The 10,833-nt window shown below is 60.3% G+C and overlaps 3 protein-coding genes across 3 annotated transcripts in view; all 3 read right to left on the bottom strand.

Moving 5' to 3' along the window:
• Window positions 1-158: 158 nt before the first annotated feature.
• LOC118701385 (claudin-7-like) lies at window positions 159-6,010 on the bottom strand (the record flags this gene model as incomplete). The annotated part of the gene is made up of 2 exons (XM_054518471.1): window positions 3,859-6,010; window positions 159-289 (listed from the first exon to the last, which is right to left on the bottom strand). Coding segments are annotated over exons 1-2 (369 nt in total), but the record flags the coding sequence as incomplete, so codon positions are not given.
• A 675-nt stretch (window positions 6,011-6,685) lies between these two features.
• LOC118701382 (mitochondrial fission 1 protein-like) lies at window positions 6,686-9,769 on the bottom strand (the record flags this gene model as incomplete). The annotated part of the gene is made up of 4 exons (XM_054518470.1): window positions 6,686-7,040; window positions 7,659-7,764; window positions 8,740-8,816; window positions 9,553-9,769. Coding segments are annotated over 4 exons (489 nt in total), but the record flags the coding sequence as incomplete, so codon positions are not given.
• A 759-nt stretch (window positions 9,770-10,528) lies between these two features.
• The window catches only part of LOC118701381 (mitochondrial fission 1 protein), a 4,100-nt gene continuing 3,795 nt past the window's right edge, over window positions 10,529-10,833 (bottom strand). The window contains exons 5-6 of the mRNA XM_054518469.1: window positions 10,664-10,802; window positions 10,529-10,541 (exon numbers count right to left, since the gene is read on the bottom strand). Of these exons, the coding sequence (XP_054374444.1) occupies window positions 10,529-10,541; window positions 10,664-10,802 (152 nt within the window). The remainder of the gene's footprint in view (window positions 10,542-10,663; window positions 10,803-10,833) is intronic.

Here is a 10,833-nt window from a genome sequence, read left to right as displayed (position 1 = left end):
CCCCTTTACCTCCTCCCCCTAAAGCCCCGCCCCTCTTAACCCCTCCCCTTTAACCCCTCCCCCTTTAGCCCCTCCCCTCTTTAACCCATCCCCCTTTAGCCCCTCCCCTTTTTAGCCCCTCCCCACCTTTAGCCCCGCCCCCTTAGCCCCGCCCCCACCTGCCAGCAGCAGCAGCGCCCCCCCCGCTGCCCGGGGGCCCCTCCGGGGTCCCGCGAACGCCCCAGGAGCCCCCCCAGGGCCCCCAGGGCCGCCCCCAGCACCGCCAGGGCCCGGCTGCCGTGCAGGTACCCTGGGGACAGCAGGAAAATGGGGTTAGAGGCACCAAAACCGCCCCAAATCACCCCAAAAACCGCCCCAAAACCGCCCCAAAACCGCCCCAAAACCGCCCCAAAACCGCCCCAAAACAGCCCCAAAAACCACCCCAAAACCGCCCCAAATCACCCCAAAAACCGCCCCAAAATAGCCCCAAAATATCCCTAAAAATAGACCTAAAAATAGACCTAAAATAATTCAAAATATCCCCAGGGCCCGGCTGCCGTGCAGGTACCCTGGGGAGAGCAGGAAAATGGGTTAGGGGCACCAAAACCGCCCCAAATCACCCCAAAAACCGCCCCAAAACCGCCCCAAAATAGCCCCAAATTAACCCCAAAAACCGCCCCAAAATAGCCCCAAAACCGCCCCAAAATAGCCCCAAAATATCCCTAAAAATACACCTAAAATAATCCAAAATATCCCAGGGCCCGGCTGCCGTGCAGGTACCCTGGGGAGAGCAGGAAAATGGGGTTAGGGGCACCAAAACCGCCCCAAATCACCCCAAAAACCGCCCCAAAATAGCCACAAAATAGCCCCAAAATAGCCCTAAAATATCCCTAAAAATAGACCTAAAATAATCCAAAATAATCCAAAATAATCCAAAATATCCCCAGGGCCCGGCTGCCGTGCAGGTACCCTGGGGAGAGCAGGAAAATGGGGTTAGGGGCACCAAAACCGCCCCAAATCACCCCAAAAACCGCCCCAAAACCGCCCCAAAATAGCCCCAAAACCACCCCAAAATAGCCCCAAAATAGCCCCAAAATATCCCTAAAAATAGACCTAAAATAATCCAAAATAATCCAAAATAATTCAAAATATCCCCAGGGCCCGGCTGCTGTGCAGGTACCCTGGGGAGAGCAGGGGAAAATGGGGTTAGGGGCACCAAAACCGCCCCAAATCACCCCAAAAACCGCCCCAAACCCGCCCCAAAACCGCCCCAAAATAGCCCCAAAATAGCCCCAAAATAGCCCGAAAATATCCTAAAAATAGACCTAAGATATTCCTAAACCAGCCTCAAAATATCCCTAAAATTATCCATAAAATATCTCTAAACTATCCTAAAATTATCCCAAAATAGCCCTAAAAATATCCCCAAAATATCCCGAAAAACAGCCCCAAAATAACTCCAAAATAACCTTAAAAAACAACCCCAAAATATCCTAAAAATCTGCCTCAAAATAGCCCCAAAATAGCCCCAAATCACCCCAAAAATATCCCCAAAATACCCTAAATACAGCCCCCAGAATATCCCAAAAATATCCCAAAAATCTGCTCCAAAATAACCCTAAAATATCCCAAAAATATCCTGAAATTACCCAAAAAATCCTGAAAATTACCCAAAAAATCTCAAAATTATCCCAAAAATCTGCTACAAAATAACCCAAAATATCCCAAAAATATCCCAAAAAACAGCCCCAAAATAACTCAAAATAACCCCCAAAATAACCCCAAAATAACCTAAATTATCCCAAAAATACCCCAAAAACAGCCCCAAAATTACCCAAAATATCTCAAAATTATCCCAAAAATCTGCTCCAAAACAACCCAAAATATCCCGAAAAACGGCCCCAAAATAACTCAAAATAACCCCAAAAATAACCCCAAAAAACCCTAAAATATCCCGAAAATATCCCAAAAAACAGCCCCAAAATTACCCAAAATGTCCCCAAAAATCTACCCCAAAATCCCCCGAAAAATGCCCCAAATTCCCCCCAACCCCCCCCCCAAGTCACCCCTCAATGTCACCCCCAGGTGCCCCCAATGTCCCCAAGGTCACCCCAAGGTCACCCCAATGTCCCCCCCCCCAGTGTCCCCCAATGTCCCCAACGTCCCCAATGTCCCCCAAGGTCACCTCAAGGTCACCCCAATGTCCCCAATGTCCCACACCCCCCCAATGTTCCCAAGGTCACCCCCATGTCCCCACTGTCCCCCATGCCCCCCTTGTCTCCAATGTCCCCAATGTCCCCTCCAGTGTCCCCAATGTCCCCCCTTCAAGGTCACCCCAAGGTCACCTCAATGTCCCCAATATCCCAATGTCCCCAGTGTCCCCCCTCCAATGTCACCCCCAAGGTCACCCCAAGGTCACCTCAGTGTCCCCAATGTCCCCCACGCCCCCCTTGTCTCTGATGTCCCCCCGATGTCCCCCCACTGTCCCCAACGCCCCCAATGTCCCCCCAATGTCCCCCCTTGTCCCCAATGTCCCCAATGTCCCCCCAATGTCCCCCCACTGTCCCGAATGTCCCCAATGTCCCCGATGTCCCCCAATGTCCCCAATGTCCCCCACTGTCCCCGCTGTCCCCAATGTCCCCCCACTGTCCCCCCGAAGTCCCCCCAATGTCCCCCCTGTGTCCCCCCTCCCCCCAATGTCCCCGTGTCCCTCGCTGTCCCCTCCCTGTCCCTTCCTGTCCCCATCCCTGTCCCCTCACTGACGTCCTGATGTCCCCAATGTCCCCCTGTCCTTCCTGTCCCCCCCCGCTCCTGACCCTGTCCCCATCCTGCTGCTGACGTCCCCTTGTCCCCAATGTCCCCAATGTCCCCTCCCCGTCCCGTCCTGGGCTCGGCTCTCTGCCCCTGCCTGATGTCCCCAATGTCCCCCCCAATGTCCCCGATGTCCCCCCTGTCCCCCCAATGTCCCCCAATGTCCCCCATGTCCCCCCAATGTCCCCGATGTCCCCCCTGTCCCCCCAATGTCCCCCAATGTCCCCCATGTCCCCCCAATGTCCCCGATGTCCCCCCTGTCCCCCCCCCCCCCCCGTCCTTTGCTCTCTGTCCCCTCCCTGATGTCCCCATGTCCCCCCACGGCTCCTCAATGTCCCCAGTGTGTCCCCAGTCCCTCAATGTCCCAATCCCCCCATCTCCAGTGTCCCCCCAATACCTCAGTGTCCCCAATGTCCCCAACCCACAATGTCCCTGTGTCCCCTCCTGTTCTCTGCTCTTTCTCCCCTCCCTGATGTCCCCAATGTCCCCAATCCCCAATGTCCCCCCTGTCCCCAATGTCCCCAATCCCCCCAATGTCCCCAATGTCCCAAATGTCCCCAATCCCCCCAATCCTCCCAATGTCCATAATGTCCCCAATCCCCCAATGTCCCCAATGTCCCCAATGTCCCCAAATATCTTAATGTCCCCCCGTCCTCCCCCGTCCTTTGCTCTCTGTCCCCTCCTTGATGTCCCCAATGTCCCCAAACCCCCCAATCCCCCAATCTCCCCTAATCCTCCCAATGTCCCCAATGTCCCCAATGTCCCCAGTGTCCCCCACCCTGTCCCCCACTGTCCCCAGTGTCCCCGTACCGGGCAGGGTGACCAGTGACAGCAGTGGCACACAGGACATGACCCCGCTGTCCCCCATGTCCCCAGTGTCCCCAATGTCCCCAATGTCCCCAACCCCCCCAATGTCCCCAACCCCCCCAATGTCCCCAACGTCCCCAACGTCCCCAATGTCCCCAATGTCCCCAATGCCCCCAGTCCTCCCACTGTCCCCAACCCCCCCAACCTCCCCAACCCCCCCAATGTCCCCAATGTCCCCCGCTGTCCCCAGTGTCCCCGTACCGGGCAGGGTGACCAGTGACAGCAGTGGCACGCAGGACATGACCCCGCTGGCGTCGGTGCCGCAGTCGGCCCAGAGCCCGCGGGTGACGATGACAGCGGTGACAGCGCTGGTCTGGCCCCCGCCCATGCCCCACACCCCCGCGGCCACCGCGGCCACCAGGAGCCCCCAGCCGGCCACCGCCAGGGCCACCGCGGCCAGCGCGGCCACCGGGGCCTGGGGACAGCCCCCGGGTGCCATCGGGGACGCCGCGGACACCGGGGACACTGGTGGTGATGGGCACTGGTCACTGGTGGCGATGGTCACTGGTGGGTACTGGTGGCACTGATGGTCACTGGTGGCACTGGTGGCGATGGTCACTGGTCACTGGTGGTCACCGGTTGTCACTGATGGTCACTGGTGGCACTGGTGGTGATGGTCACTGGTCACTGGTGGCGATGGTCACTGGTGGGCACTGGTGGCACTGATGGTCACTGGTGGTCACTGGTGGCACTGGTGGCACTGGTGGCGATGGTCACTGGTGGGCACTGGTGGCACTGATGGTCACTGGTGGCACTGGTGGTCACTGGTGGCACTGGTGGTGATGGTCACTGGTGGTCACCAGTTGTCACTGGTGGTGATGGTCACTGGTTGTCACTGGTGGCACTGGTGGTGATGGTCACTGGTGGTCACCAGTTGTCACTGGTGGTGATGGTCACTGATGGTCACTGGTGGTCACTGGGCACCAGTGGTGATGGTCACTGATGGTCACTGGTGGTGATGGTCACTGGTGGCACTGGTGGCACTGGTGGTGATGGGCACTGGTTGTCACTGGTGGCACTGGTGGTGGTCACTGGTGGCGATGGTCACTGGTGGTCACCAGTTGTCACTGGTGGTGATGGTCACTGATGGTCACTGGTGGTCACTGGGCACCAGTGGTGATGGTCACTGGTCACCGGTGGCGATGGGCACTGGTTGTCACTGGTGGCACTGGTGGTGGTCACCGGTGGCGATGGTCACCGGTGGCGATGGGCACTGGTCAGTGGTGGCACTGGTGGTGATGAGCACTGGTGGTCACTGGTGGTCACCGGTTGTCACTGGTGGTGATGGTCACCGGTGGTGGTGGTCACTGGTGGCACTGGTGGTCACTGGTCACCGCTGGTCACTGGTGGCACTGGTGGCACTGGCCACTGGTGGTGATGGTCACTGATGGTCACTGGTTGTCACTGGTGGTCACTGATGGTCACTGATGGTCACTGGTGGCACTGGTGGTCACTGGTCACCGGTTGTCACTGGTGGTCACTGGTCACTGGTGGTGCTGGTCACTGGTGGCGCTGGTCACTGGTGTCACTGGTGTCACTGGTTTGCACTGGTGGCACTGGTCACTGGTGGCGCTGGTCACTGGTGGCGCTGGTCACTGGTGTCACTGGTGTCACTGGTTTGCACTGGTGTCACTGGTGTCACTGGTGGCGCTGGTCACTGGTGGCACTGGTGTCCCTGCAGTCCGGCACTGGTTTAACTGGTTTGTCCTGGTGTCCCTGCTGTCCGGCACTGGTTTGTACTGGTCTGTGCTGCTGTCCGGCGCTGGTTTAACTGGTTTGTACTGGTGTCCTGTCGGGATGTCACTGGTGTCCCCGCAGTCCGGCGCTGGTTTAACTGGTTTAACTGGTCTGTACTGGTCTGTGCTGCTGTCCGGCGCTGGTTTAACTGGTCTGTACTGGTTTAACTGGTCTGTGCTGCTGTCCGGCGCTGGTTTCACTGGTCTGTACTGGTCTGTGCTGGTGTCCGGCGCTGGTTTCACTGGTCTGTACTGGTCTGTACTGGTTTCACTGGTCTGTACTGGTTTCACTGGTCTGTCCTGCTGTCCGGCGCTGGTTTCACTGGTCTGTGCTGGTCTGTACTGGTTTAACTGGTCTGTACTGGTTTCACTGGTCTGGTTTCACTGGTCTGTGCTGCTGTCCGGCGCTGGTTTCACTGGTCTGTGCTGGTCTGTACTGGTGTCCGGCGCTGGTTTCACTGGTCTGTACTGGTTTCACTGGTCTGTACTGGTTTCACTGGTCTGTACTGGTTTCACTGGTCTGGTTTAACTGGTCTGTGCTGCTGTCCGGCGCTGGTCACTCGGGCTGGGGCGGGGCCGGGGTTTGGGGGCTGCCCCCCCCTCCCCCCCCGCCCCTCCCCCCCGGAAGGAACCAGGTGTGTCCGGGCCGCCCCTCCCCCCTTCCTGCCCCTCCCCCACACCCCCCCCGCGCCGCCCCTCCCCCACCCCCGGGCCCCTTCCTGTGACGCAAAACGGGGGGGAGGGGGGAAGGACCCCAAAAACCGCGGGGGGGGCCTGGTGACACTTGGGGGGCCCCTGAGGGGGCTCTGGGGACACTTGGGGGACACTTGGAGGAGCTTAGGTGACATTTGGGGGGGGCTCAAATGACATTTGGGGGACACTTGGGGGGGTGTCTGGTGACAGTGGGGGGGGCTCAGGTGACAATGGGGGACACTTGGAGGGCTCTAGGTGACATTTGGGGGGGCTCAAGTGACATTTGGGGACACTTGGGGGGCCCTGAGGGGGCTCAGGTCACATTGGGGGGACTCAGGTGACATTTGGGGACACTTGGGGGGCTCTGGAGGGGCTATGGGGACACTCGTGAGGGTCCAGGTGACTTTTGGGGACAGTTGGGGAGCTCAGGTGACGCCTGGGGGGGCTCTGGGGACACTTAGGGGGCTCAGGTGACATTTGGGGGGCCCAAGTGACACCTGGGGACATTTTGGGGGGGCCTCAGGTGACATTGGGGGTGCCCAGGTGACACCTGGGGTCCCTCGGGGATCCCAGCCCCGCCCCCCTCAGTGACGTCACTCTCGGAGCCCAATCAGGTTTATTTACATCGGGGGGGGGGGGGGGGAGGGAGGGGAGGGGTCGGTGCGGGGTGGGGGAGGGGCTGGGGGACACCCGGGGGGGTCCCCAAGGCACTGGGGGAGGGTGGGGGAGGGTGGGAAGGTGGGCGGTGTCTCTGACGTCACCGCGAGTCATGACGTCACCCCGCAGCACCCTGACGTAATCTCCGCGGCGTCACCGCGCAGGCCCCGCCCCTTCCCCCCCGGGGAGGGGAGGGGTGTGGGCGTGGTCAGTGTCGGGCGCGCGCGATGGCCACGCCCACCAGCCCGGCCACGCCCATGACCACGCCCCCAACGATGGCCGCGCCCACCAGCCCGTCTGGGAGGGGGGACAGAGGGGGGGACCATGGGGACAATGGGGGGGGGGGGGACAGAGGGGACAATGTCAGCACCTGGGGGGGCTTTGGCACCTCCCCAGTGTCCCCACAATGTCCCCAATGTCCTCAATGTCCCCCCGCTGTCCTGCTGTCCCCACTGCCACCGCAATGTCCCCGTGTCTCCCCAATGTCCCCCTTCCCTCCCATGTCCCCACAACGTCCCCAACGTCCCCAACCCACCCCAATGTCCCCTGGCTGTCCCTGTGTCCCCAATGTCCCCAATGTCCCACCCATGCCCCCAGTGTCCCCCCACGTCCCCCATCCCCCATTGACCCCAATGTCCCCCTGCTGTCCCCAATGTCCCCCCACGGGCCTCCCATCCCCCCAACCCCCTCAATGTCCCCAAATGTCCCCACAATGTCCCCAACACCCCCAATCCTCCCAATGGCCCCAATGTCCCAAATCAGTCCAATGTCCCCAATCCCCCCAATGTCCCCAATGTCCCCAATGTCCCCCACACCTCCCAATGCCCGCAATGTCCCCAATCCCCCCAATGTCCCCCACACCTCCCAATGTCCCCAACCCCCCCAATGTCCCCAGTGTCCCCCCTGTCCCCTCACCCCTCCTCAGGCGGCTCCGGACGCGGCTCCGCAGCCTCAGCACCTGCGCGTTCTGCGGCTCGGCCGCCAGGAGGCGCTCCAGGTGCTCCAGGGCGCGCTCGTACTCCTGGGGGGACACCTGAGGGTCACCTGTGCCACCTGTGTCACCTGGGTGTCACCTGTGTGTCACCTGTGTCACCTCCCTGTCACCTGAGTGTCACCTGTGTCACCTGTGTCACCCATGTCACCTGTGTGTCACCTGTGTCACCTCCCTGTCACCTGAGTTTCACCTGTGTCACCTGTGTGTCACCTGAGTGTCACCTGAGTGTCACCTGAGTGTCCCCTCTCTGTCCCCCCCCTCCCATTCCAGGTGTGCCAGGAGCTCTCACCCCCGTGGGGACATTGGGGACAGACCCTGTGCCACCCCCCATGACCCATCTGTGTCCCCAGTGTCCCCAACGGACCCAAAATCCCCCAAAACCTCCACAATGTCCCCTCAGTGTCCCAATGTCCCCAGTCCCATTTTTCCCAATTTCTCCCATTGTTCCCCATTTTCCACCAATGTCTCCTCAGTGTCCCCAATGTCCCCAAAATCCCCCCAATGTCCCCAGTCCCTCCAATGTCCCCAATGTTCCCCCAATGTCCCCTCAGTGTCCCCAATGTCCCCCCAATGTCCCCAGTCCCATTTTTCCCAATTTCTCCCATTGTTCCCCGTTTTCCCCCAGTGTCCCCAATGCCCCCAATCCCCCCAATGTCCCCCCAGTGTCCCCAATATCCCCTCAGTGTCCCCAGTCCCATTTTTCCCAATTTCTCCCATTTTTCCCCATTTTGCCCCCAATCCCCCAGTGTCCCCAATGTCCCCTCAGTGTCCCCAATGTCCCCAATCCCCCCAATGTCCCCTCAGTGTCCCCAATATCCCCAATGTCCCCCATCCCCTCGACGTCCCCAGTCCCATTTTTCCCATTTTCCCCCAGTGTCCCCAATCCCCCCAATGTCCCCTCAGTGTCCCCACTGTCCCCAGTCCCATTGTTCCCAATTTCTCCCATTGTTCCCCATTTTCCCCCAGTGTCCCCAATGTCCCCTCAGTGTCCCTGTGTCCCACCTTGAGCCGGTAGTAGCCCAGGGCCAGGTAGAAGAGGACGTCTCGCTGCTCCTCCGGGGGGGTCTCGGGCAGCAGCTCTGGGGACCCCAAAACCACAAAGAGTCACCCCAAAACTACCCCCAGGGACCCCAAAACCACAGAGTCACCTTAAAACTGCCCCCAGGGACCCCAAAATCACAAAAAGTCACCCCAAAACTGCCCCCAGAGACCCCGAAACCACAAAGAGTCACCCCAAAACTGCCCCCAGGGACCCCAAAACCACAAAGAGTCACCCCAAAACTGCCCCAGGGACCCTCAAATATTCCTCCCAGCCATGACCACGCCCCTCCTTTAGCCACGCCCACAACCACCACGCCCCCAAAGCTGATAAGCCCCGCCCACCCCGCGGGCCGTGTGCGCCGGGTACCAGAGCAGGCCCCGCCCCCAAATTGTTCCGTGTTTATTCCCAATTTTTTCTGTGTTTTTTCCCAAATTTTTCCGTTTTCCCCCAAATTTTCCCTTGTTTTTTTCCCAAAATTTTCCGTGTTTTTTCCCAAATTTTTCCCAATTTTTTCTGCGTTTTTTCCCCCCATGCAGGCCCCGCCCACCCCTCGGGCCGTGTCCCCCGGTACCGGAGCAGGCCCCGCCCCCTGTATTGGCCCCGCCCCTCACCGGAGAGCAGCGCCACCCCTCGGGCCGTGTCCTCCCGGTACCGGAGCAGGCCCCGCCCCCTGTGTTGGCCCCGCCCCTCACCGGAGAGCAGCGCCACCCCTCGGGCCGTGTCCTCCCGGTACCGGAGCAGGCCCCGCCCCCTGTGTTGGCCCCGCCCCTCACCGGAGAGCAGCGCCACCCCTCGGGCCGTGTCCTCCCGGTAGCGGCTCCGCACCAGGCCCCAGCCGTACTCGAAGCGGCACTGCCGGGACAGCGCCCCCTGCTGGCGCTCGGCCGCGTAGCGGCGCTCCAGAGCCTGCGCACAGGGCAAAGGGCAAAGGGCAAAGGGCAAAGGGGGGCACTGGGAATACTGGGAGGGCACTGGGAGCACTGGGTTGAGTCACTGAGGGTTACTGGGAGAGCACTGGTAGGGTACTGGGAGCACTGGGTTGAGTCACTGGGGGTTACTGGGAGGGCACTGAGAGCACTGGGCCCGTACTGGGAGCACTGGGAATACTGGGAGGGTACTGGGCCCGTACTGGGAGCACTGGGTTGAGTCACTGGGGGTTACTGGGAGGGTACTGGGAGAGCACTGGGAGCACTGAGAATGGCACTGGAAGGGCACTGGGAGTGACTTGAAGGGTACTGGGAACACTGGGAACACTGGGAGGATACTGGGAGGGTACTGGGAGCACTGGGTTGAGTCACTGGGGGTTACTGGGAGAGCACTGAGAGCACTGGGCCCTTACTGGGAGGGTGCTGGGAGCACTGGGAGCACTGGGAATGGCACTGGAAGGGCACTGGGAGTGACTGGGAGGGTACTGGGAAGGTACTGAGGGGTTACTGGGAGAGCACTGGGAACACTGGGTGCTACTGGGAGCACTGGGAATGGCATTGCAAGGCTCTGGGAGTACTGGGAGGATACTGGGAGGGTACTGGGAGCACTGAGATGAATCACTGGGTGTTACTGGGAGCACTGGGATGAGTCCCTGGGTGTTACTGGGAGCACTGGGAATAGCACTGGGGGGTTACTGGGAGCACTGGGATGAGTCACTGGGAGGATACTGGGAGGGCACTGGGAGGATACTGGGAGGGCACTGGGATCACTGGGATGAGTCACTGGGGGTTACTGGGAGCACTGGGTGTTACTGGGAGTGGGCTAGTGGGCGTGGCTTATCAGAAGGGCGTGACCACAAATGGGCGTGGCCAAAACGGGCGGAGTCCTCCAGCCAAGACCCCCGGGGGTCCAGAGGGGGCGTGGCGTGACCAACCCAGATGGGCGTGACCACCCAACCAAAAGGGGGCGTGGTCAATCAGAGGCGTGGTACGTGAGGGCGAGTGGGCGTGGCCAACCAGGGCTGTTTCGGGGCCCGTAAAAGGGGCGTGGCCGGGGGGCTCGCGGCACTTTGGGGGTCCACAGGGAATGGGCGCGGCTGCCAAAAAAGGGGGCGTGTCCATTCGCGG

Source organism: Molothrus ater, unplaced genomic scaffold (genome assembly GCF_012460135.2).
Source record: "Molothrus ater isolate BHLD 08-10-18 breed brown headed cowbird unplaced genomic scaffold, BPBGC_Mater_1.1 matUn_MA280, whole genome shotgun sequence".
Lineage (NCBI taxonomy): Eukaryota > Metazoa > Chordata > Aves > Passeriformes > Icteridae > Molothrus > Molothrus ater.
Note: the sequence above shows the minus strand (reverse complement) of the source record. Positions and strands in the feature narration are given on the sequence as shown.